Source organism: Ictalurus punctatus, chromosome 1 (assembly GCF_001660625.3).
Source record: "Ictalurus punctatus breed USDA103 chromosome 1, Coco_2.0, whole genome shotgun sequence".
NCBI classification, from domain to species: domain Eukaryota; kingdom Metazoa; phylum Chordata; class Actinopteri; order Siluriformes; family Ictaluridae; genus Ictalurus; species Ictalurus punctatus.
The window spans coordinates 28,746,568-28,774,067 of record NC_030416.2 but is presented as its reverse complement, the minus strand read 5'-3'; the positions used below and the strand labels follow the sequence as shown (position 1 = coordinate 28,774,067).

At 40.8% G+C, this 27,500-nt stretch overlaps 1 protein-coding gene across 1 annotated transcript in view; it reads right to left on the bottom strand.

Annotated features, from left to right (window-relative positions):
- Nucleotides 1-27,500, bottom strand: part of tgfbr1b (transforming growth factor, beta receptor 1 b) — a 91,475-nt gene that overhangs the window by 29,180 nt on the left and 34,795 nt on the right. The window contains exons 2-5 of the mRNA XM_017479431.3: nt 17,760-18,005; nt 10,960-11,196; nt 5,884-6,114; nt 451-618 (exon numbers count right to left, since the gene is read on the bottom strand). Coding sequence (XP_017334920.1) covers nt 451-618; nt 5,884-6,114; nt 10,960-11,196; nt 17,760-18,005 — 882 coding nt within the window. The remainder of the gene's footprint in view (nt 1-450; nt 619-5,883; nt 6,115-10,959; nt 11,197-17,759; nt 18,006-27,500) is intronic.

The window sequence follows — 27,500 nt, the reverse complement described above, 5'->3', positions numbered from 1 at the left end:
AGAATAAGGTCAGTAATTAGATTACTGCTGCCCATGTAAACGTAGTCAGTGGAGAAAATGAGAGGGAAAAAAAATTGTTTTTAACAAGAAATGTAAATTGGAAGTAAAAATCTGGCCACACTTTCACACACCAATACGAATTCACCACAGACACAGACCTGAACAGACAGACACCCTAAGGAACGCTTCTCAGTTTCAGTATGAGCTAAATAAATGGTTTCATTAGTTCGGGCAGACTCGCAGACACTCCTGCTGCAACCCATCTCGTGTGTGAATGGGACCCAATGTCACGCCAGGGGAACACACACTAACTGGAACAGCCAGGTAGTCATCTTTACCGAAAAACTTTTTTTTAAGCCATTCTTCAACCTACATGCACATTTGACGCTTTTCATAATTTCGCACTGAAATGCTAAATGCTCCGCGAGCGAGCAGCTGCTGAGCCGTTACCTTGTGTTCCTACGATCTCCATGTGCAGATGAGCCAGGCCGCTAGCGGTAGACAGGGACAGCTTGATCATGCCTTCCACGGTCACTGTGTATCTGTTCAAGTAGTCAAACAGGGAGCCGTGCTCGTGGTAATCCGACACCAACCACAGCTGGGTCCATGTTCCATTATCTAAAAGAGGAAAACAAGTAACCGAGACAGGGTGAGACTATACATTCTGACGTTGTGCTCAATGCAATTAGATGAAAGTTTATTTGTATAGCGCTTTTAACAAGAGACGCTGTCCCAGAGCAGCTTTACAGAAATCCAGGTCTAGATCTAGATCCATAATGAGCAAGCCAGAGGCAAGGAAAAAACACTCCCTGAGACAGAAACCTCAGACGGGAACTCATTCTTTTCTGGGTAAGAATGGAGAGTGGGATTATAAGTCATTACAGTACACAATTATATAGAGAATAGGCACACACACACACACACACATACACACACAAAAAAAGAGTATGCATTCATGCATTACTGTAAATAAGGCTAAAAATCATTCAGACATATAAGATGAAATCTACATCATATTTTCTATTTATTAAAGAATAACGTCATATTTTTTTATCAGTGTATAGTTAGATTTAATGTTAAAACACATCATCACTTACACTATGTGGCCAAAAGTTTGTGGACACCTGACCATCACAGCCGTGTGCACACTTTTCCCGAACTATTGCCACAAAGTTGGAAGCACACATTTGACTAGGATGTCTTGGTCTGCATTGGTTTTATAATTTCCCTTCACTAGAACTAAGAGGCTCAAACGTGTTCCAGCATGACGAGGCCCCTGTTCACAAAGCGAGCTCCATGACGACATGGGTTGTGAGGATTAGAGAGGAAGAACTCGGGTGTCCAGCACAGAACCCTGACCTCAACCACACTGAACACTTTTGGGATTAATTGAAATGCCAACTGTGCGCCAGGCCTCCTCATCCAACATCAGTGCCTGACCTCACTAACGTTCTTGTGGCTGAATGAACCCAAATCCCCACAGCCACGCTCCAAAAATCTAGTGGAAAGCCTTCACAGAAGAGTGGAGGTTATTATAACAGCAAAGAGGGAGTAAATCTGAAATGAGATGTTTAGGGCTGCAACTAACGATTATTTTCATAATTGAATAGTTGGCCGATTATTTTTCCCGATTAATCGATTAATTGGGGATTGGGGCAGGGCAAACTTCCAGTACCATTTTTTCATTTATATAAAATAAAATCCACAAACTAAGTGTTACAAATATAAACTTAAGACACACAACTGTTTGTCCAATTATATAAGACTGAACAGAACCCAATACACACAGACACACACTAGAATATATATTATTCATTTAAGGCTGTATTTTAATTATGTGATTTTTTTGCATCTATAAAAAGTAATACATAAATACTTTATGTATATACAGTATCTCACAAAAGTGAGTACACCCCTCACATTTTTGTAAATATTTGATTATCTCTTTTCATGTGACAACACTGAAGAAATGACACTTTGCTACAATGTAAAGTAGTGAGTGTACAGCTTGTGTAACAGTGTAAATTTGCTGTTCCCTCAAACGGAAGGTGGTGGAGCACAAGGTCTCTAACATCCACCAGCTCTGTGATGTCGTCATGGAGGAGTGGAAGAGGACTCCAGTGGCAACCTGTGAAGCTCTGGTGAACTCCATGCCCAAGAGGGTTAAGGCAGTGCTGGAAAATAATGGTGGCCACACAAAATATTGACACTTTGGGCCCAATTTGGACATTTTCACTTAGGGGTGTACTCACTGTTCTTGCCAGCGGTTTAGACATTAATGGCTGTGTGTTGAGTTATTTTGAGGGGACAGCAAATTTACACTGTTACACAAGCTGTACACTCACTACTTTACATTGTAGCAAAGTGTCATTTCTTCAGTGTTGTCACATTAAAAGATATAATCAAATATTTAGAAAAATGTGAGGGGTGTACTCACTTCTGTGAGATACTGTATATTCATATATTTGAATATACAGTTTCCTCCGGGGTTTCTTCCGGGTACTCCGGTTTCCTCCCCCAGTCCAAAGACATGCATGGTAGGCTGACTGGAATGTCCAAAGTGTCTGTAGTGTATGAATCAGTGTGTGAGTGTGTATGTGATTGTGCCCTGCGATGGACTGGCACCCTGTCCAGGGTGTACCCCGCCTTGTGCCCAATGCTTCCTGGGATAGGTTTCCCCATGACTCTGAAGAAGGATAAGTGGTATAGAAGATGGATGGATGGATGGATGGATGATGCCTACATTTACAAAGCTACTTACATTGCCTTATTGTCTCACTAAACAAAACACATTTCTCCTTTTTGTCCAAAATGTAAGAAAAGCCAGATTTAACGTTTCTGTTTTGAGGTCAAGCTGCTGTGGGTGTCTGGAAGTGTTTTATTGTTGTAATTTCATTTTGACTGTAAACCTCCGTGTTACTGTTTGAAATTAAGACATACTTATGAGTCTCAGATGAATACTGTAAACAGGAAACTCTGTTTCTGTTCGCCTCTCTTAGTCTGATCTTCCTCTCTCGTTTCCATCGATTGATAATACACAGGCATATTGTTTTATCGAAAGACATAGATATTCATACGCACTTTGCAACTGCACTGGCAATGATCCACATTCAAATGAGAACAGATTAAACTGGGGTGAGTGGACTAAGTGTGAGCACAATAGACTAATGGACAGAGTAAATAAGACCTTTGCTCACAGCTCCATGCAATTCCAGATGGCCGGTGAAATCTCAGAGCAGCTGCTCCAACTCCTAGCGCTGCCCTTTTCCTATATAAATACTTACTCTCTTACACACACACACACACACACATGCTTTCATTCTTCTCAATATTCACATCCAAACTTTCAGACAAATCCGAACCAAAATAAACCAAAATAAAGTTTTTCAGTAAACATCGCTCTTTCAGGAAAACAGCTCTTATTTTAAAACCTGTTCTCACGAAAGACTAGACTAGACATGATGTCAAAGCTAACAAACCTTCTGGCTCATTCATACTTAAACTCACACATGAAACAGTCAGCCCCCCAAAAAAAATCCTTCATCCTGTTTCAGCTCTAACACAAGCACTAATTGGATGGTCCTGCAGCTGCAGCTAGAGCTGCAACAACTAATCGATAAAATCGATAACAATCCATTATGAAAATCGTTTTCAACGAATCTGATTATCTATTAGTTGGTCTGCGCATGTCATGGGGTGCTTTTACTCATTACGTCATTTCTGTTCCGAAAACACACTTCGGAGCGTAGATGCTAAAGTTGCGTCCCAAGTAAAGTACTATACACTTACACTATGCACTGTATACTCTACCGTCTAGTGTATGAAGTTTAGGAAGTTAACATCGTCTCAAATATAACACTAGTGGTTTTTTACTAACCAGAACTATAAGCCGCTTCCTAGTCGACGGTGCACGTAATCATACGCACGTAATCCGACGTCGCTAGCTTTATCAGATACCTGACATTCTTCAGTTTACTGTTTATGTCAACGTTACCTTTTATTCCCAACATGACCTCAGTTACCATCAGACGGAGGCGTAATCATCACGTGACTGAGGAAGAAAAGTCCTCTAGGCAGGGAATCATTTTATTTTAAACACCATGCAGATCAAACAGTGATGCATGAACACAAAGTTGTGTTTATATCCAAAATGCTCCACAGTGTGTAAGGGGCAGGGGAAACTGGTGCAAGTTGCTTAAAAGGTTTAGTTTAATTTAAGTTTATTGTCATTATATGTTGTATTTGCACACTTGCAGTGTAACTTCTGTCAAAAAAATGGTACTGAAAGTTCGCCCCCATCCGATTAATCAGAAAAAAAAATAAAGAAAAAAAAATCGCCCAACTAATTGATTACGAAAAATAATCGTTAGTTGCAGCTCAGTAAAACAAAGAGCACAACTAAACTATATATATACACAGTGGACTGAGAAAACCCGTCCGAGTCAAATGAACTCTGGTAAACAACAACAACAACAAAAAAAATTACAAAAAATGTTGATGTTGCAATGTTTGGATTAACTTTCTAAACTGGTCTTGGCTTTCTCAAACCATCAGGTGCCATAGCCAATCAAACATGAGCGTAACATACTCAATTTGGAAATGGTTCCAAAAATGAACAAATCTGACTGAATGGATGATTTTTCCAGCAGCTATAATAAAGCAAACTGTGATTAGTGGATTAAAGAAAAATGTTCCAGTTAGGTCTGTGAGATTGTGCGCAATACACCATTGTCCTTTTGTGCTCCGTAACTCTCAGATAGCGAGCGTGCCTGTTGGAGGAGTGTAGGCTGCGGACTTGCTGAGGAAGGAAGACGGCTGTAGCTGCTCGTCACTAGCATTGGTGTTTAGGTTTTTTAATTAATTTCACGTCGGGAACGCTTGCTTGACTGAAGTCGGATTATTATCGAGTTACGAGCTGTAAGTAAGCAGGTTATTAAACTGAAATAAGGTTATATGAACCGTGTGTGCATGTGCTCTGGGGCGAACAGCAGTGGAGAGAGTCGCTCTGCTGTGAATTCAGACAACACAAGATGTTAAGGTTTGTAAAGAACGACAAAACAGATGAGAAGGAACCACGACAGCCATCAGGACAGTTGCAATTTTATTTTCCTTTGTAAATGGTCAAATTCATCCATCCATCCATCCATTCATCCATCTGCTTATCCTACACAGGGACGTGGGGGAGCCTGGGGCTATTCTAGAGACCTCAGTGGACACAACCCGGGGGACACCCTGGACGGGGTGCCAACCCATCGCAAGGGTGGAATCAAGCGCAAATTCACACACCCAGAACAATTTAGAGATGCCGATCAGCCTATAATGCATGTCTTTGAACTGGGGAGGAAACTGGAGAACCCGGAGGAAACCCCCGAAGCACAGGGAGAACATGCAAACTCCACGCACGCAGGGCAGAGGCGGGAATCGAACTCCCAGCTCTGGAGGTGCGAGGCAAATGTGCCATATTCATTATATTTTTACATTCTATTTATTACATTTTAAATGGCATTGAAATTAAATCAATAAACAGCAGTAATGTTTAGACAGTCAGTGTACCGACGCCTTTCAGTGGAATTAGAATTGAATATTTAAAAGCTATTTTCTCCCTTTTCAGTTGTTTTAGGCGACCAGGTCTTTCCCAGCGCGCCACACATATATCTCTAGGCAACCAGACTGTTTCCACATTATCAGTCCAGGTTGCAGTATTTGATATCAAGGCTGTACAGATGTACATTTCCATGCTCTTCAAAGCAGCCCCACATGCAACTATGTCATCAAAGAGCATCTTTGATTTTGCCACAACATTGTGGTTATCAAAAGTCCTTTGGTCCAGCCTGGAGCAGAAAGATATAGCCTCAGCTGGAAGTGACAACATGACGTACTGACCTTTATTATCAGCAGCGATGAAGCCCAGGATGTTTTCGTGACGCAGCATGACCGTCTGATAGATCTCAGCCTCGCGGAACCAGGAGCGCTCCTCGCGAGAGGAGAAGATCTTCACCGCCACTTCCTCCCCTCTCCACTTTCCTCTCCACACCTCCCCAAAGCGGCCTTTCCCGATGCTCTCCTGCAGGATGATGGTCCTGGCGATGGTCCTCTGCACCAGCAATGGGAGACCTGAGACACAAAGGAAGGCAAACAGAGAATGTGAACCCTAGGAACCTACTCAGCAATTCATGTCTGTGCTCATTATTTTTAAGGCCGACAAGCAAGAAGAAAAAACATGTATAAGACACTAGTGTTCTGACCCCTAATAATGACCTCAATGGCCAGATTTATTGTGAGTCAGAATTAGAAAGACAGGCTATGAGGAGCCAAGTGAGGTATATGCAGACTATCACAACACAGACAGAGCAGAGGGGGTCAACATGATCCGATCCATGCTCAGCCATCAGCTGTCATTCCAGTCAGTTTTAACAGGTGAAATCGTAGGCCCTAAGGATTCTTGGCAACACTTTATTTGAAGCGTACCTTTATAACACATTCATAAGCAATTCAAAATGAAAGCAGTGCTGGAGAATTTATGAGACACTTATGCTATAACATCGGACATTTTATGCAACTTTATCTCTACATGGAAGAGAGAACAACCACCACCAGTTATTATCATGACTACGATATTACAATATCGTAATTATACGTTTTATAGGAGGAAGGGATTCAAAGCTGAGTCCAGTTTCTATTCAAATGATCACTGAGCCACATTAAAATACAGCTTGCAATTTATGAAGCGCCATATTCCAGCCAAATGAATGATTTTAATGCCCTCAAACTCAAGTGTAAAACTCAAACGTACATTTACGAAGCCCTATGTGTATGTTCTCAAAACTTTCCACTTCCTCAAAGTGCCCTGAATGTACTATTAGTAAAATAAAAAAATAACGTGCAAGATGTGATTTAAAAAAAAAAAAAATGACAGTAAAACTGTATCTCAGACAGACATAACGATAACTTGCTGGTCTCTCTTCCATTAAAGACAAAGTTACACAGAACCTCAAGCATCATCCATCCATCCATTTTCCGTACCGTTTATCCTACACAGCGTCTCAGGGGAGCCTGGAGCCTATCCCAGGGAACCCGGCGCACAAGGCGAGGAACGCTCTGGATGGAGTACCAAGCCATTGCAGGACACAATCGCACACACATTCATACACTACAGATATGTTGGAAATGGGAATCAGCGTACAATGCATGTCTTTGGACTGAGGGAGGAAACCGGAGTACCCGCCGGAGGAAACATTCAAACTCTGCGCACATAAGGTGGAGGTGGGATTCAGGCCCCCAATCCCGGAGATGTGAGGCCAACATGCTAACCCCTAAGCCACTGTGTCCACCTACCTCCAGTATCATCTTCCAACTTTTAACATAAGCTATAGTTACAGATGTAGGAATAGTATAATTAACTGCATTAATAATTATGTCAATGGAACGGTCCACACAAGGACGGTAAGACAAACGTCTGTGTGTGTGTGTGTGTGTGTGTGTGTGTGTGTGTGTGTGTGTGTTTGTGTGTGTATGGACTACACAGTGCTACTCATGTACACATTATAGGGATTTAGCATCTACTAACTTCCAAACATTGTAGTAAGTACTAGCTTTACTTTACCAAGGGTATGTTTAACATTTCCAAACAGAGAGCCTGTAATAGAAACTATATTATACTATATTTTGTCTTCATTTCTGTAATCCACACTGCACAGGCTTATGAACGTGCCACTAAATCACTGAAACAGGTGTCATCCAAAACCTAAACGTTTAATAGTATCCACCATGATATTTAATGGCAGTAAACCGCATCCTGTTCATTTGGCTGTTCAAATCAAATGCGCAGCCAGTTTCAATGATGAGTACCGATTCGTTTCACGATCATTCTCAAAATATTCTCATTTTTTAAAATATTGCACAAATCTCTAATCTTCTATAATAATGTTGTTCAATCCAGTGTTCTTGAGTTGTGCTCGTAATTAATTACATATACATTAACATTTATAGCATTTGGCAGATACTCTTATCCAGAGCGACTTACATTTATCTCATTTATAAAATGAAGAAACTGAGGGTTAAGGGCCTTGCCCAAGGGCCCGACTGTGGTAGCTTGGCAGTGCTGGGGATTGAACTTCTGCCCGTCTGATTAGTAATCCAGAGCCTTTAACCACTGAGCCACCACTGTTACTTACTTCCATTTGAAACCATGTCATCCACACAAGGACGTCTAGAGCTGTATTGTCCTTTGTAATAGGTGCAATTATTCAGAATGTATACAGTCGTTTCTTTCAGGCGCCTGGAATGTAGAATACAATAGAGGCTGTGTTGTGATGGACACCGGGTGGCCAAGTGTTACTTTGCTGGCAGAAATTGTACACATAAAGATGAGAACATATTTGCAGACTCTCTGAGCACTAGGTTTCCTTGTAACTGAAGACGTGTCCTTTGGTTTGCATGTTGTAATGTATCAAATTTAGAACAATGATTCTTGCAGAATTCAATCGAAATTCCCGGTGGGTGTCGTCCTTTTCATATACTTCCCATGTATATATAAGCTGATATTACTGCACTTTTGGAGTTCACCCAGTAAAACAGTAAAAGGTAAATGGTCTGAACTTATTTAGCGCTTCTTTAACCTTAGCGGTTCTACAAAGCGACACACACACACACACACACACACACACACACACACACACACACACAGACCAATGGTAGCAGAGCTGCCATGCAAGGCGCTAGCTTGCCATCGGGAGCAACTTGGAGTTCAGTGTCTTGCCCAAGGACACTTTGGTGTGTGGAGTCATGTGGGCCAGGAATCAAACCACCAACCCTACGCTTAGTGGACAACTCGCTCTACCACCTGAGCCACAACCCCCCAGTACACTGGAGCAACGACATAAATCAGTAACATCCATCTGGTTTGATCATGCACCTTCAGCTCCTTCAGCTAATGCCAAACTTTCTGTGTTCTATCAGCTTAAATATTTAGCATTTTCTTTAGCAGACGGTAGCAGAATAATCTCCTTTTCAGTTCGTGACCTTCTTACAGGCACGTGAAGTATGAACATGAGTTAGGGATGGACGGAATGAAAAGAGGAGATAGATGGAGGAAATACATGAGGTGAGTCAGATTCTCCAAAACAGAATGATGGCCTGAGAGTTGAGAGAAGCACAGAGTGAGTACGGTCTCCAGAGTCTGCAACCCTGCATAATGACGCACACAAACGTGCTGAGACATTTTTCATAGAATTGATGGCTCTACTGGCAGAACAGCCAGTTCTGTTAAGAAAAACAAAGTACCATATTTAAGGTACTAAACTAGATGGGGCACGCTGCGATAGGGAAACCTGTAATCAATGGCAGGGTGGTGTGATGCAATCGACGCAATGTAAAGTTATTGTCACCACCATGGGGTGGATTATTTCCCTGTAATAGTTATTTGCCAACTATTACAACTCCTTATTTATCAATGAACAATAAGTCATGATTTTTATCCACTAATAGTTACTTTTAATTTTATGGAAAGTCACAGAGTCAAGTTAAAGCTAAGTTTTTTCATGATACAATGTACTGTAGATGATGAGATATTGATAGTCTTCACAATTTTACGTTGAGGAACATTATTCTGATTTTGTTCCACAAATTGTAGATGCAGTTTTTCGCATATTGGTGAACCTCTGCCCATCCTTACTTCTGAAAGACTCTGCCTCTCTAAGATACTCTTTTTATACCCAATCACATTACTGACCGTTTACCAATTAACCTCCAGCTATTTCTTTTTACTAACACTTACTTTTCCAGCCTTTTGTTGCCCCAGTCTCAACTTTCCTGAGACGTGTTGCGGCCATCGAATTCAAAATCACCTTTTTTTGTATTTTTATTAAAATAGTAGGTTTCCTCAGTTCAAACATTTAATATGTTTTCTACGTTCTATTGTGAATAACATGTAGGTTTATTAGATTCGTAAATCATTGCATTCTGTATTTATTTACATTTCACACCGCGTCCCAACTTTTTTGAAATTGAGGTTGGTACTACTTGTGCCTATCAGGTCACCTTTTCACAGAAATCCTTCATGTGATTTGAACACGACACATACTGGGCCGGGATTCAGATATTCCTGGGTGTGCTTTTGTTGCTGAGCCGTGCTGTTTGGTGTTATAAAACCAGCATGGCATTGTGTGTTGTCTCTGAATACACCGATGCAGACAAAACACACACGCGCACAGTAAAAACCAGACAAAACACAAAGACAAACAAACAGGATAAAAGGAGATTTGGCTGTGTAAATCGGGCTTGTGCTGTATTGAGAGTTTGTTAGTAAATATACATTGGTTTAGTCCTCACATCTGATAAGGTCTCGAGATGAGAGGTTAATGGAGTGCCGTGTGAAAGCTTATGCAGGAAATTCTAGCTCTTTTGCTCTCACTGCTCTTTCCAATACTGCCTGAGACACAGAGAGACCAGTAAAGGTACTGAGCACAGCAATCCACACACACACACACACACACACACACACACACACACACACACTATTGTACTTTCCTCTAAAATCTTTCATTGCTGTATTACACAAGATATATTACTACATTTATTTATCTAATCCTAACCTAAGGAAATCTTTCGGTTCTTTCAGTTCTACAAACAAAAGCCGTATTTTGTCGGTGAAAAGGATCCTCTCGGGGACGTTCCCAAATAATCAGTCAAACACAAAACGACAGCACACTTGCACTCTCACACAGAAAGAGATACGTGCACAAAACAACGAGTTCAAAGAATCCCACAGACAGGCGGAGACAGACAGGGATTCTAGGCCTGTAAACAAAGGCGTGACAGAAAGGCGGGTAGTCGCTCGTGTCAGCAGGTAATTACAGGAGAGATTATCAGACAACAAAAAGTCGTGTCTCGGAGACGCTCGGCCTCAGGCAGAAAGAGATGCTGAGCGTGTGAAGAGAGAAGTGTGTGAAGGGTGCGCACCAGAACCCGATCCGGATGTAGTCATGTCGTAGATGAGGTCTTTGAGCGTGGTGCCCACGGTGATGAACGGGTGGTCCATGGATGGGTCTTCCTCGTTAGGCACGCGGTGGTGGATGACCGAGCGGCTGTGGCACACGTAGAACACAGTGACCAGCACGAAGCAGAGCAGGCACACGGGCCCAGCGATCACAGCCGCGAGAGCCACAGGACCCAGTGAGGGAGGCTTCTCTACCGGCACTGAGAGAGAGAGACAGACAGAGAGAGAGAGAGAGAGACAGACACAGAGAGAGACAGATGGAGAGAGCGAGACAGGGACAGACAGAGAGAGAGACAGACAGAGAGAGAGAGCGAGACAGAGAGACAGAGAGAGAGAGAGAGAGAGAGAGAGAGAGAAAGGTTAACATTTTTATTATTACTACAGAAATTACTTGCAGTTCAAATGAAACCTATAGAACTTTTTCATTAAAAATGATTTGGCAATATTGTATTTGTTCTAGTCAATCCACTCACCTGTCACAGAGCGCAGAGCGGGGAAGGAAATAACAACAGTAACCCGTAATATTACCACATTTTAACCTGCCGCTTTTTATTTAAGATGGCTGCCATGCAACAATAAAAAAGGCACTCCTTTGTGGTTTTTTTTTTTTTTTTCAACCAAAGCCGCTTGTTTTATTTTATGTCTTATTGTCTCACATGGCAAAAGCTCATGAATTCCCAAGTCAAATTTCAGCAGAATAAAGTGGCACGAATCGAAAGGAACTGCTACCGGATGCAAATACGCGTCTTTAAGGGATTACGTTTCCTGTCGGGGCATTGAACAGTGCAGTTTTACAGGCGGCCTTTGTATTGCTTTAGGAAGTCAAAACTAGTCAGTGCTAAGGTTAAACCATAGATGTTGTGCTCTGAGCTCTGTGACAGAGGCAGAGAGAGAGAAAACAAAACAAAGGAAGCGAGAACGACAGAAAGAAAAGCATGTGAGAGAAAGAGCGAGAGATTATCAACGCATCAATTCAATTCAGTTTATAAAGTGCTTTTAACAATGGACGCTGACTGCGTTTACATGCACATCAAAGTCCGTTTCAGGTCTATATTCGGGTCGCAGCCATATTCCCAACACGATGTTTATATGCAAGCAGGCGTCGGAATATTCCTGTATACATACAGGAATAAAGAGACGTCGGAATATTCCTGGTTGCCGTAAATCCGCAGATCTACACATGCGCTTTTCCTTTCCCGCTGTTATTTCCCAGGAGATTCAAGATTCTGCCCGTGCTACCCACAATTCCTTGCTTACTTAGCTTGCGCGTATATCTCCTTTACATGCAACGAATTTCTAATTAAAACAGACATATTCCAGGGGTGGGAATCAGAATTTGGCGAATCAAAGTATCGTCATAATCTGAATCGGGCGATGTTTACATGACTCAATACTAATTAGAATATCACCAAATTCTGATTAATATCAGAACATTGGAATGCATGTAAACATAGTCACTGTCACAAAGCAGATCCAGAGATAAAGTTTAAAGTAAATAATTTTTCACATCTATCTCTAATGAGCAAGCCAGAGGTGACGAGGCAAGGAAAAACTCACTGAGACTACATGAGGAAGAAACATTGAGAGGAACCAGACTCAAAAGGGACACCCATCCTCATCTAAGTGGCGCCGGATAGTGCGATTATAAATCATTTCACTTCTATAACTGTATACTATAAACTGAAGTCATCAACTGTGCAATGATGGAGACTTGAGTGTAAACTGTTCTTAGCAACTGCCGTCCTCAGGCTATCCAAGAAAGAACATCCACAGGCATCGTTAAAGAAAAAGAAAACATTTCTAAAACATTCTTGAGCCTGTAGAATTACCCAATCATCTGTGCAGAATAATATACACTATTTCGGCTACTCAGTGACAAGGACATGTTTGCACCGTCCTCAATAAAGCCTTTATACAAAAATGATCTGGGGATGATTAGGGAAGGTCAGCGTACTTTTCGCATAAAGCACACAGCGATGTCCTTTCCGTCACGAATAAAATGAAGACAGTGAGACACACTGTACGTTTACATGGGCAGCAGTAATCTAATTATTGAGCTAATTCTGAAGACAATATTGTGATTAAGGTGTTTACATGAGTTGCTTTTGGAATATTCCTTTCATGTTCCTGTTTTACATTATAGTAAAATGTATATAATATACATTATATATAATGTATATTATATACATTATTAACATCACACGACATTATGTCTCCACGCCATGCCGTCCCTTCAGAATTTCACGTATCGACATACAGTTGGTCTTTGTTATGGTACCGTATACAGTTTTGGGTGTTTCATTTTAAATTTTACGAAAGCTTCAAGTGCGGTTAATTATTTCTTATGCTATACGTGCTAATAGACGACTGGTTGAAGCCGTGGGCTGCGTCCAAAACCACGTACCACGTATACTACTGTATAGTAGCTGAGATACATGTATTTCTCTTACTGTATACTGTAGTAGGTAAGTACACGGTTTGGGACACAGCCGTGCTCCCTTGTTTGCCGTTAAACGGTTGAGCGCTGCCGTGTGTGTACGTGTCCTGTCTCAGAAAACTCTCACACGACGTTAACAGTGTGATTAAGGTGTGTACATGTCTGTATAGGAATACTCCACACGTCTGAATTCCATTTGTGTTTACATCGAGTATGACTTTAATCGGATTAAGGTAATAAAAAATAGCTGTTTACATGCTAGGTTCTTAATCAGAGTATTGTCTTAATTGGGTTAATATCACATTATTGTTGTCCATGTAAACGTAGTCAATGACTCTAAGAGCGTCAGTGTTAAGATCAGGTATGTGAATAAATAATATCCATATAAACTAAATCAGTTAAATTGTCTTCTGAATAATGTTTTATCAAAAACAAAGTACAAGCTTATATCCAAGTTTTTCTCCAGACGAGTTCATGGAGATCCTGTAAATGTTCACAGTTGTGCAGAAGGATGACTCCACCGCTGGCTTTCAGGACACACATGAGTCATGAGTCACGCCTGACTGGCTGTCCGTGTGACTGTTTACCTCCTCTACGTTTAGGGCTGATCTTCCAGAAATCTGAAACGAGATCTTAAAGACGGCTGTCTAGACTCCGAGGATTAAAAAGTGACGAAACTCCGTGTGATAAATTGCATTGAGAAACAGTACATAACCGGAAATGAACGCTGTGTCTGCAAACGTCATGACGACTCCACTTCTGAAAAATAAACCAGCCGGGGTTAGGAGGAAGCGATTCCCAGCGCAGCGCAGATGGGCACCATGTGTACCGAATACCATCTCCGTGTTTACATATACAGATTTGCCTGAGCATGTCGCAAAGATGTGTTCACTCCAAGTCCCTGCATCTTGATGAACCTCAAACTCGCTTTCTTTTACTAGCAACGAGACAGCGGCTGAGTTTACGTGAACAAGATTTATATTCGGACTTAAGCAAGCATCATTTATAAATGTTAGCTAAGCTTTTAATCATCTTAAACAATGCTTAAATGTTGAAAACATTCGAATATCTTATTATATGGAAGAGAAACGACCAATGTTTATGCTAAAAAACTAAATACACACTCTTATTTCATTTGAAGCCTTCATGAGACATAAACGTTTGAATTTGTAATGACACATTCAGTGTTACTGCCATGGTAGCCATGATCATATATACACCTTAATCCAAAAACATATTACAAAATAGTTACTGAAAGATTTTTCACAGTAATGCTAATAATGATTAACAATTCTAATGAATAAATTCCATAAGAATTATAATAATAATGTAGCACAACCTCTGTGTCAACCTTTCCCGTGAAATCGTGGAAGATTGCTCGTCCATACACTGTGTACAAACTTCAGAGCATGCAAATTCATCCTTCTGAAACTATTAACTATGTTACATCCGATACGGTGTTTCCCTAAAGACTCTTTATTCGGCGAGTAATAAATAGCCAAATTCAGTTCGCTGCTCCTCCATTTTCTACCAAACAAAAGCCCACAGTCAACCCTTCTTGTTTTCGATTGGTGCACGTGACCCGCGGCTTGATGATTCATAAGTAGAGTTCATCTACATAGCAAAAGCAGCCTCCACCATCTTTTTCTATTTCAGCGAATTGGCGTTTTTTTTAAATGTGAATTTTATTCACCGATTTAGCTGAGAAAGCTGAAAAGTATAGCTTTCAGGTTTCCCCACATGGCTCTAGCAAGAGGACCACATTCCCTTCAAACATCCAGTCTTCCTGGGGAAAACTAAGGCTGCTGGAAGTGGTATTAGTGAGTCCAGCAGGGGGCGCTCATCCTGTGAGCTGTGTGGGGCCTAATACCCCAGTATAGTGACAGAGACACTATACTGTCTGTAAAAACAGCACCGTCTTTCGAATGAGACTTTAAATCGAGGTCCTGACTCTCTGTGGTCATAAAAATTCCAGGACACTTATCGTAAAAGAGTAGGGGTATAAACCCAGCGTCCTGGCGAAATTCCCCCAGTGGCCCTTTTCTATCATGGCCCCCTAATAATCTCCATCTCTGAACTGGCTACATCACTCTCTCCTCTCCACTAATAGCTTGTGTGTGGTGTGGTTCTGGCGCACTATGGCTGCCGTCGCATCCCCCAGGTAGATGCTACACACTCGTGTTGGTTGAGGAGATCATGTCTCACAGGAAGAATCTTGTTCTGCTGTGTCCTGGCACTGAGGTGGCAGAGTGAACTTTCCCTGGCTGTTCGAACAGCTGAATCACTGTCTGTCTTCAAACGAAGACCTAAGTCCTACCTCTTCACTAAGCACTTAAACAAGCTCTTTAAAAACCTTCCACCCGGACTGTTTTGCTCTCTGACAGGGTTTTAGCCGATAGTGTTCTCAGACCCTGAGCTATTTATGCCAGCATGAGGATATGATTTTGATGGAGACTATAATGCACTTTTATAAAATGCTTGAAATGTAAACGTTATAATAAAGTCCATGCAAGGCTTTTTTTTCCAGCATGCCATCACTGTAATAACGTAATAGCAGAGTTTCAGCAGAACAGAGAGAGAATGAGTGTGTGTGTGTGTGTGTGTGTGTGTGTGTGTGTGTGTGTGTGTGTGTGTGTGTAGGCAGTAGGTTCAGTTAACAGCCCATGAAATGCAAATGCATTTTTTTTCCCACTTGCCATAGTCGGCTATAGACCAGTGACTCGGGTCAGTTGTTTCCTGAACTAAAAGACAGATTAAAAAAAAATCTATGCACTTTTAGTTCTGACCTTTACCAAATAATAGAGAACGAAGCATTCAAAAAATGTACCCACACTCCTCCAAGCGATTAGACTACCTGGTAATTAAACTTGTTTAACCAAAGTGAAATAAAAAACTTTTAAATGTGCCCAATTACATTTCCCACTGCATCTCCAGGGTTAATTCACTGTGACTTATAAAAGTTTGCTTGCTGGACTTGCTGCACAGGACAGCTTGATTAATAACAAATAATAAATATGCGCTCAGCAGGGTCTGAACACTCTTCGCCCCCAGCGATGAGTTCTTGCCAAGTTACACAGAACAATAAGGAAACCTAAGATGAAAATACATATCAAGTAATAGTAGCGCAATACCAGTTGCGTGAAAGCTGATTGGCTGAAAGCAGCCATGAAGTAATTCAGTGATGATTAAAAATCCAGATACAGATTAGCAGAGCGATGCAGCACAGCAGATTTCAGCTCAACTGGACTTTTGGTTCCTGAGAAACAGTTATTAACTTACCTCCATTTCCTTTCAATGGCCATGCCCCAACCTTTGCAGAGGTCCTCAGAAACACGTACTGAACATGTCTTTCAAGATTGAATCAAATCCATATTACCAATCATGAATTATCGCTATTTGAGTAAACCAGCTAAGCCTCCATAGTACTGATTGACGTGTGGTGGCCATATTGTTTACAAATGTCAACATGTTTCTTAAAATGTTTACACTTTGCTGAATATCTTAAGACCCAAGTTGTGAAGATAGGCCAAAAATCCTAGGCCTAGTTTGCAGAAGTATCTTTTTCCTATAAGAAAAAAAATCCATCATGGTGGAAATTAGTGGGCGGGGCCATTATTAGGTGGACCGGGTCAATCTCTCAGAGTACTACCTTCCGACTATGTTTCATGTCCGTACAATTTAAGGTTTCGCCTGCTTGATTGGTTTCAGCAGAGAATCAGAATAATAATTAAAGCTGCAAGCAGCATTTTCGGGGGCCAAGCACCCAGACTCGGTGAGCTGCACGTTCACAGACGTGCTATAATTGTTGCATAAGCAATCACAGAAAAGCACAGACATAACAAGGGACTTGAGAATGATTTGTAGTTTCATGCATTTGACAGTCTGTTATGAGAGAATGGTTTTGAATATCAATTAAAAAACAAAACAAAAAAACAACAGTTTATGACAAAATCCAAGATGGCAGAAAATCTAACTAGGCAGTGCATTGAACTTGTCTCGACCCAGGGAATCCAGAGATGCCTTTTTAAATTTTGGACACACAGTTCAAAGGTTATGACCATAAACGTACTTCCAAATTAGGCCCAAATCTGACCCGATGATGGCGCTGAAGCATTGGAAGCATTTCATCCACATTTGATCGGAATGTTCCTTAGACCCTCCCCAATCAGTGTGCCAAATTTCACAAGAAGAAAAGAATAATATGAAGCCTAATATGAAGATCCTAAAAAAATCCTAATAAAAACACTATGTGCTTGGACCCCTACACATTTTGACAGGTGTACTTATTAAGGCTGGCAGTGTGTGATTCTTGTCGTGTGTCCTGACCTGGAAGGATGCTGAGGTTGGGGTTCTTGTTGCACCAGTCCATGTTGCAGCACATGGGGTAGACGCCGGTGTTGTCCCTGGCGGACGGTGCGCAAATGAAGGGCCGGTCACGTGGGATCAGCTCACTGTCATTGATACACCAGCTATCCTTCTTAGTCCCACTGGCCGACTTGGTGATGGCGAAGTAGCACAGGCCGTCTGTGGTGCACGTCGAGTTCGGGCAGCGATGACAGTAGCATTGTAAGGCTGCGAAGGCACAAACATAAGTTGAGTTCACTTTAAACCTTACAAAACAGCCTGTACAAATATACAAGACTTTCTCATCTCATTAGCACTACTGAGAAAATGCCTTTCTGCTTTTGAATTAAAATCAGCACAGACAAGAACACACAAGAAATCTCGGCAAAAGACCAAAAAAAAAAAAAAAAAAAAAAAAACTAAACAAAAACGCAGGCATGGTTTTGAAATACAATCTAATTGCTTGTTAAATAAAACCGACGCCCACAAACAAACTGAACTGGGGATTGTGCTCCTTTACTTCAATCTTTCATTAAGAAGAAAACTGTTGATTCATGTCACGTCACACAAATTCAACACATAATCACGCTTCATTGTGTCATTTGTCACACACTTTTAGATCACAAGTGAATCCAGAGCTGAGCTGTTCAAGGACTCAAGAGTGACACAAACGCTGCCGAAGTGAGTATCAGAGTATTCATACAAAAATAAATAAATAAACTGGCCAGTTTTTCATCTAGTTGCATTGCATTTACAGTACTTGACTTTTAATAATAATAATAATAATAATAATAATAATAATAATAATAATAATAAATGAATACCTAGTATCTGTAATCCCAGGCCGCATGTGCAGCACCAACAATTGTAATGTTTTAAGGTAAATACCTGAGCTGCTTTTATAGATTTCTTCAACCAAGACAGACACATTTGTACTAAAGTAACCACTTTTATCTTTTTAGTCAGGCTCATAGTAGGGCTGGGAGATATGACAAAAATAACGCATCACGATACTCGAGGACGTTTCTACGATATGTATCACAATATATAATTTAGCTAAACTGTACACAAAACAGTGGCAAAATAAACCAAAAAAATGTTCACCTGAGTTTGACAATACTTTTCTTTAATGCCTACATAAACCCAAGAATATTAAGCTTAAAAAAAAAAAACATCAAATCAACAGCTTCTATTCAATACCATTTCATTTGTAATTACTGAAAACGTAAAAAATACACCAACATACCAATGATATCTCCGAAAAGTGTATCGTGAAATCATTTATCACGATATCAAACTTATATCGATATATCACCCAGACCTAGATCATAGTGGATACTGATTGGCATATCTAGAGGAGCAAGCTGACAGCATATTGGCATCAATGTTCAAGTGCATTCTGGGTGCTTGCCTGTGAGTAACAAACTGAAGATCGCCAGCATCCACAAGCAGATGCATGTCTGTAGTATGAGGTTAGTTGTTGTTCCCCCCCCCGAATTCTGATTATTTATTTAAAACAGACAACAAATAATGATTTAAATTCCTATGCCATTGGGAGCAACCCGGGGTTCAGTGTCTTGCCCAAGGACGTTTTATCACGTGGGCTGGGAATTGAACCACCAACCCTATGATCAGTAGAAACCACGCTCTACCACCTGAGCCACGGCCACATTGTCTCACAAAGCACAATAATGTACTGCGTCTCAAATCGAAAACTCTGACCTTACATTTATAGGTATTTAGTAGAAAATCCAGTAGACTGGCACGCAAAATACAGCTTTTTGTCACATGAAAGCGACATGATAGGCTTTTAAAATTCCGATGTGAGTTCTAAAGGCATTTGACAGAAATGTTTGTCTATACCAGTGGACAAATCATTTGCCTGGATATCCACACAAGCAGACTTGACGTCCATACCAAAATACTATCAAGACACAAGAGAACAGAACCCTTCGGCGCTGTTGGCACATTGGCCAATTATTTACATTTTTATCATATACTCCTTGTATTGTATTAATACACATAACTAGCTAACTAGCATGCCAAATTATTTTTATATTATGCTAGCTAGCCCACTCAGTTAAGTTTCCAGGCAACCAACACCCGGGAGCGGTTAGCACACTGGAGCTTTTGCTTGCCCAGTGGACTCGTTAGTGGATTTTTTGGTCCACCCCTGGTACAAATCACAGCAAGATGACCGTCTGCTTCAATGCTGAGGCTTTCTGTCAATGTCACCAATGTCACCATCGGGGATTATGAATGAGGAACAAGTCCCAAACAACTAACTATAGGGGAGAAGAAATACAAAAGACACCATGGACAAAGAGAGACACAGAAGTAGCAAGGCGTAGAGACCAGATGCAGTGGTGATGATGACGAGTGAGATGGAGAAAGAAAATGAAAAGAATTTGTGCGCAGTCCTAACCACAAAGCAAAAAAAAATTCCAGAAGGTTTTAAATGGTCAAGACAGCCCTTAAGATCGATTTAAACAAAGACTGTTGCAATCTAATTTCCTAGAAATGAAATGCCTGGGGCGGCGTTTCTCAGAAAATTCTTTAGAACAGACATTGGGAAACAGTAGTCTAGTTTGACTACAGGCCTGATGTGTTGTCAAAGAAGATGACTAGTCTGAGAGAAAAGACAAGTGATAAGCACTTTCCATGGTACGGAAATTCAGAGCTGGTCTGGTGAAACGACTCACGCTGGATGAAGGGGAAAATCCCAAAGGGTAACGGTGTCTAGAGAGCTGTTGTTTACTCCCTCGATTCTCTGCTGCCTCAAGACACTTAAGCGCTGAGGTGGTTTATGAAACTTCCCGATATACGAAATACACTCTTACTCTACAACTCGAGTAATGAACTCAAGCAGCAAACTGACTTAAAAAAGTGCGGAAAAAAAACCCCATTAGAAAATAAATTGTATCCTACTGAAAGTGACATGGCTGAAAATTCAATAAAGCTGCTTGTGCTATATGATTAATGAAGGCTTGGCGAGTGTCAGTAACTCGGGAGTGCTTCAGTGAGTCAGACGTGCAAGAAAGTCTAGTGAGTTAACCAAAGCTGAAAATAATTGCAGTCGCTGGTGGATTCGATTTGCAGGACTGTTGCATCAGACACCATACTAGTGAACAGTCCAAGATGAGGCAAGTCCCATACAAACACAGGTAAAAAGCAAGAGAAATGCCACCGATGGGATTCACTCTGCAGGTCTATTCATAGCCAGGCCTGATTCAGACTCAGAATGAGATCACAGACATTTCTCTTTAGCTGAAGAATAATCCGTGTATGTGTAGTTGTTGGGTTTTGTCCAAAATGGTACTTTAGTGCCTATAACATACCTTTCGGCCCCTCAACTGTAACAACCGATAAATACGTATATTTCACCAGACTGATGTGGAAATGTTTTGATTTACTTTCTAATCTCGTCTAGGCTTTCTGTCTACAAAGATCATTTGAACAGACTTAAGTCTAATCGTTTTAGTTTATAAATCAGATACCAGATAATTAAATCTTTAAATGTGAATTTTTCCCATTTCACTTTTGGGGGTATGCAGATTTTAAAATCTTGACTTTACATTTACGGCATTTGACAGATGCCCTTATTTACATTTATTCATTTAGCAGACGCTTTTACCCAAAGCAACTCACAGATGAGGAAATACAAGCAAAGCGATATATCAAGCGGAGAACAATACAAGTAGTGCTACCATACAAGATCTTTTAATTGAGTTCTAGAAAAGCAAAGTGCACAGAGTACAGGTGTAAGAGCCAGTGTAAGGTGTGTTTTTTTTTAGGGGTTAGTTAAGTGCTCACGGAAGAGGTGAGTCTTTGGCTGCTTTTTGAAGACAGTGACAGATTCTGCTGTCTGGACTGAGGTTGGAAGTTCATTCCACCACTGAGGAACCAATAGTGTGAAAGTTCTGGAAAGGGACCTTGAGCCACGCTGAGTAGGCACTACTAAACCGTCATAAACCGATCGTAGATTGCGTGAGGGAACGTAAGCCTTCAGGAGAGTGTTAAGATAGGTCGGTGCTGATCCAGACAAGGTCTTGTACGTGAGCATCAAGGCCTTGAATTTGATACGGGCGGATACAGGAAGCCAGTGGTGGGAGAAGAAGAGGGGTGTGACATGGGTTCTTTTGGGCTGGTTGAAGACGAGACGTGCTGCTGCATTCTGAATCATCCGAAGAGGTTTGATGGAGCTGGCTGGAGGGCCTGAGGGTAGTGCCTTGCAACAGTCCAATTTTGACATGACAAGAGCCGGACTAGTAAATTATCCAGAGTGACTTACATTTATACATCTGAGCAGTTGAGGGTTAAGGGGCTTGCTCAAGGGTCCAGCAGTGGTAGCTTAGTGGTGCAGGGATTTGAGCTCACAACCCTTCTGATCAATAGTCCAACGTCTTAACCACTAAGCTACCACTGACTTCTAGTTAAGAGACATGAAAAAGAGAAATGAATTTATATTTGTTTTTGCTGTTGACTGAAGACATCTGGGGTTGAGTTCAAAAGATGAATATGAGAAGAGAGAGTTTAGTATTTCAGTTTTGATTTCCTGGTATTTATATCTAGCCAACATGAAGATCAGAGAGCTGTCTCCGAGAAAAAAACACGCCATTTTGAAGCTAAGAAAAGAGGGGAAATCAATCAGAGGCACTGCACACACATTGGGCATAGCCAATACAACAATTTAGAATGACCTGAAAAGGAAAGAAACCACTGCTATACTGAGCAACAGACAACGAATGGTGTAAATGATGTAAATGCCAGGAAATAAAAGCTGAAATCCTAAACTCTTGTCTCATATCCAGCTTTTGATCTCAAACCCAAGTGTCTTTGGTGTATAGCACAAACAAATGAATTGGCCTTGCCGTTCCAAGAGTTTCAGAGGGGACTGTATGCATGAGACTGCAGTAGAAGTACACATAATACTTTGGACAGTCATGTTATAAAATGAAAAAATATTTTTTTAAAAATGAGTGTATACGCATTACATAATAAAATAGTCAAAATGGGCGAAACAGACTACATTCAAATGGCTCTAAGGATCGAAAGATGTGGTCGTTGAGGAAAACAGGAAGTGCTGTTCCTGATGATAACTGGGTACTCTAAAACAAAAATATATTCAAATTAAAACGCTAACTAAAACTAAAAAGCATAGCATGTAAACTAAGCGCAAAGTAAAGAAAAGGTCATCAATCCAAGAATTACTGGATGCAGAATTGATCGCAAAAAGCCCTCATACACAGCTTATTCTATGATTTATACTGACCCTAAATGAACAGTATGGTAGAATTAATCTCGAACACCACGGGGACTTAATGGACACAGGGTCTCTAAACACAAACCTGACATTAAAAATGCTTTATAAATGGTAAGTCACTGTATAATGGACAACTGTTTAATAGTCTTTCCTCAGTCAGTCCTGGGCACACGAGCAGGAAATAAACCATCTGAGTAATAATATATGACATATGTGCATTGTGGTTCAGGAACACAGAAGCTGAGTAAGCAGTTATTATCTTCACGAATGCATGTAAAACACTTTATTCAGTGTGAGAGACAGGGTATGTGCCGTTAGTGATACAATACGGTGTAATATTTTGCTTTCTTCTACCACCTCCTTCTTCTTTTGCTAAAATTAATCAAGCCTATTCATTTTAAGAGAAATATTTCCCTTTAAGAATGTTCACTAGATGATAAGTGTTACACAGTCTGAGCGACTCTGTGCATGTCTATGCTAATGTGCTCTGAACACACGCGTTCTTCTGATGAGTCACCTCAAGTGCACTGTATAGTGGTGAAGACTATCGTGTGGAGAACAAGACGACTTTTTAGCAGGGGTCATACGCTGGCAGACCGCTGAGTGAGCAATATACACTATGTAGCCAAAAGTTTGTGGACACATCACCATCACACATATATTGCTTGTTGAACATCCCATTCCAGAATTAGTCCTCCTCTTTGCTGTTATAATGACCTCCACTCTTCTGGGAAGGCTTTCCACTAGATTTTGGAGCGTGGCTGTGGGGATTTGTGCTCACTCAACTACAAGAGTATTAGTGAGATTGGGCACTGATGTTGGACGAGGAGGTCTGGGGTGCAGCCAGTGTTTCAGTTGATCCTAAAGGTGTTCAGTGGGGTTGAGGTCAGGGCTCTGTACAGGACCCTCGAGTTCTTCCACTCCAACCTTCACAAACCATGTCTTCATGGAGCTCGCTTTGTGCACATGGGTATTGTTATGCTGGAACATGTTTGGACCTCTTAGTTCCAGTGAAGGGAAACTGCACAAAGACATTCTAGACCAGTGGTTACCAGCCCTGTTCCTGGAGGTCTACCTTCCTGAAGCTCCAACTATAATAGTGTCCACTTGACCATCTAATCACTGCCTTAAAAAGTTCTTGATCAACTGAAACAGGTGTATTAGATTTTGATTGGAGATGAAACCTGCAGGACGGTAGATCTCAAGAAAGAGGGTTGGTGACCATTTCTCTAGACAACTCTGTGTTTCCAATATTGTGGCAACGGTTTGGTGAAGACCCACATATGGCTGTGATGGTCAGGTGTCCACAGACCTTTGGCTATATAGTGTATTTCAGATGACTGAACTGAGGACTTGAATGAATACTGCAGCAGAGCTATTAGGGAAAAAAACTGACAGTCAGTACGTTTACATGGACAACAATAATCTGATATTAACCCAATTAAGACGTTACTCTGATTAAGAAACTAGCATGTAAACAGCGATTATTGATGGCCTTATTCCGATTAAAGTCATACTTGAAGTAAACACAAATGGAATTAAGACATGTGGAGTATTCCTGTTTTAGTCCCATTATGGAAGTGTATTACAGACATGTACACACCTTAATCACACTGTTAACGTCGTGTGGGAGTTTTCACCGCATTTTGCGACAGGACACGATCACACACGGCAGCGCTCAACCGTTTTACGGCAAACAAGAGATCACGGCTGCGTCCCAAACCATGTACTTACCTACTACGTAGTAGGCGAGATACATGTATCTGAGCTACTATATTATAGGTAAGTACGTGCCTTGGGACGCAGCCCACTGCTTCAAGCAGTCGTCTATTTCCACTTACAGCATGACAAATAATTAACTGCACTTGAAGCTTTCGTAAAGTTAAAAATAAAACACCCAAAACTGTATACGGTACCATAACGAAGACCAACTGTATGTTGATACGTGAAATTCTGGAGGGACGGCGGACGGCGTGGCGCGGTGACATAATGACGTGTGCTGTTAATCGATCTATGTTCTATAACATGTAACACGGGAACATGAAAGGAATATTCTAAACACAACTCATGTAAACACCTTAATCACAATATCGTCTTATTCAGAATAAGGTCAAGAATTATATTACTGCTGTCCATGTAAACGTAGTCAATGTTTCAGTGACCGAACCATCACACCTTCTATAGCAGATTTTTTTGTTGTCACTTTTCAAATCACATGCATTTATCTGAAGGAAACTAATCAAACCAGAGACTAGATACAGGATTAGAGACATTAACTCAAAGGAAAGAGTTTTCACAGGCTTTCACAGAATCCACTGACCTCCTCAGGGCTGATTAGCAAACGGATGATATCGATTATTTAAAGAGAAAGACAGAAAGCAGTAGATTTAAAGGAAAATCAGACAGAAAAGAACACATCAATTCGCCCCTGGTCAAATTTAAACCTGATATCTCATCTTTACAGATTACGCTATTAGTCAAACTTGATAATGTTACGCGCTACTATATAAACATAGCCACTTGTTTTGTTTTGATGAAGTAATCAACGGTTAAGCATTAACTGTTATCGCAATTCAGTCATGTTAGTTGCTAATCCAGACCTTCGTGAGCAACTGAAAATGTAGTTGCTTTAGAACATAGAAGAACCGAGGACCAATTAAAGAGAGAGTCCTGAACACGGCTCGCGCATATTAAAAATAAATATGGAAGAGGCCATTGCCATCATTTTTACTCCAGAGCATTAAAGATAAAGCATAAAGTCAGGCAATTCTCTTCCAGCGCCTGGAGACAAATCCTGCATGGCTGAGTGAGCTTTACACACCAGAGATCAATGCCTGCTTTCTCACCGCTCCTACATCGCCGTGTCCTCTCGTTCCCTCTCCTCTCCTGATGCAGCATCTACTGTCCTCTTACATTTCCTTCTCTTCCTGTCCTATTTCCAAGCTGGAGCTCATTCAACATTTCCCCCGTTTTTTTTTCCTCCGTCGTTCTTCTCCTCCCTACATGACTCGACCTGCTATGTATGAAAAGTACTCACATGCTTAAGGCTATGTGTGTGTGTGTGTGTGTGTGTGTGTGTGTGTGTGTGTGTGTGTGTGTGTGTGTGTGTGTGTGTGTCATGCTCCCATCCATATGAGAAGGCTATAAAAACTACTACTAATAACCTAAACACTACAATATATTAATATCAGGATACGTGTTTCTGATTACTGTGAAAAGTGTACTATGTCAATATACTATGTAGAAGCGACAGGTCATTAAAATCCCCCTGATATTCTCCCTCTTTTCTCATTAGATAAGATGAATGTCTTCATCTTCCTCTATCAGATTGCAACGGCAAGGACTTTAAATGAGAGCGATTAAAAAGTCACAAAAAACATTCACAGCTCACTACCTGTATATTTTATTTCGATTATAAGGCTAACGCATTTGGGTCATTCCTACAGTTCGGTGACTTTTGTGTCCCCAGTACATATCATGGCATTTATTATCTAAAATGTTAAACGATATCATTTCTAAAAGTCATACTACAATAATGAACACTTTTCAAATGTTAAACATTATCCAGTCTACCCCAATAAACAACTGTCTATATTTTACACAGTTTTCCCATATCCCTAGGGTTGTGCATTCTGTGTTTGTGATATAAACTTTCAGTCTTTTAATATTGTTTAAACTATATAATTGCTCCTTAGTGGGATTCCTTTGATCAGTGTTTCTAAGGGATTTTCACATGCCCCTCAAGCTACTGCCCACCCTGTTATGTCTCTTTAATAATAAACAGCTATCTTGTGTACTGACATGCTTTTGTGGAGCTCACACTCTTTTTGGAGGGAAAACAACTGTGGAAGGTGAGTGACTAAATCCCCCTTTTAATGTCTATTTTTCCTCGTTTTATCTCAGCGGTCTGATATGGTCAGCCGTAACATGCCCAGCCTGTTAAGAGAAACATGTGAAAGCATAATAAAATTTCAGAACCGACAGTGTATCCATATGCTCACATTCGTGGATCGAGATCATCCTTAAGCCAGAAATATGGTCATATATTATCCATATTGAAAATTATATCTCAGTGCGCTTTTTCCGAGTGAGATCTTTTTCTTACATTTTTATTGATATATATATACACACACACACATATACATACAGTGTCTCACGAAAGTGAGTACACCCCTCACATTTTTGCAAATATTTGATTATATCGTTTAATGTGACAACACTGAAGAAATGACACTTTTCTACAATGTAAAGTAGTGAGTGTACAGCTTGTGTAACAAAAGTGAGTACACCCCCAAGTGAAAATGTCCAAATTGGGGCCAAAGTGTCAATATTTTGTGGCCACCATTATTTTCCAGCACTGCCTTAACCCTCTTGGGCATGGAGTTCACCAGAGCTTCACAGGTTGCCACTGGAGTCCTCTTCCACTCCTCCATGACGACATCATGATGTCGACTCCACCT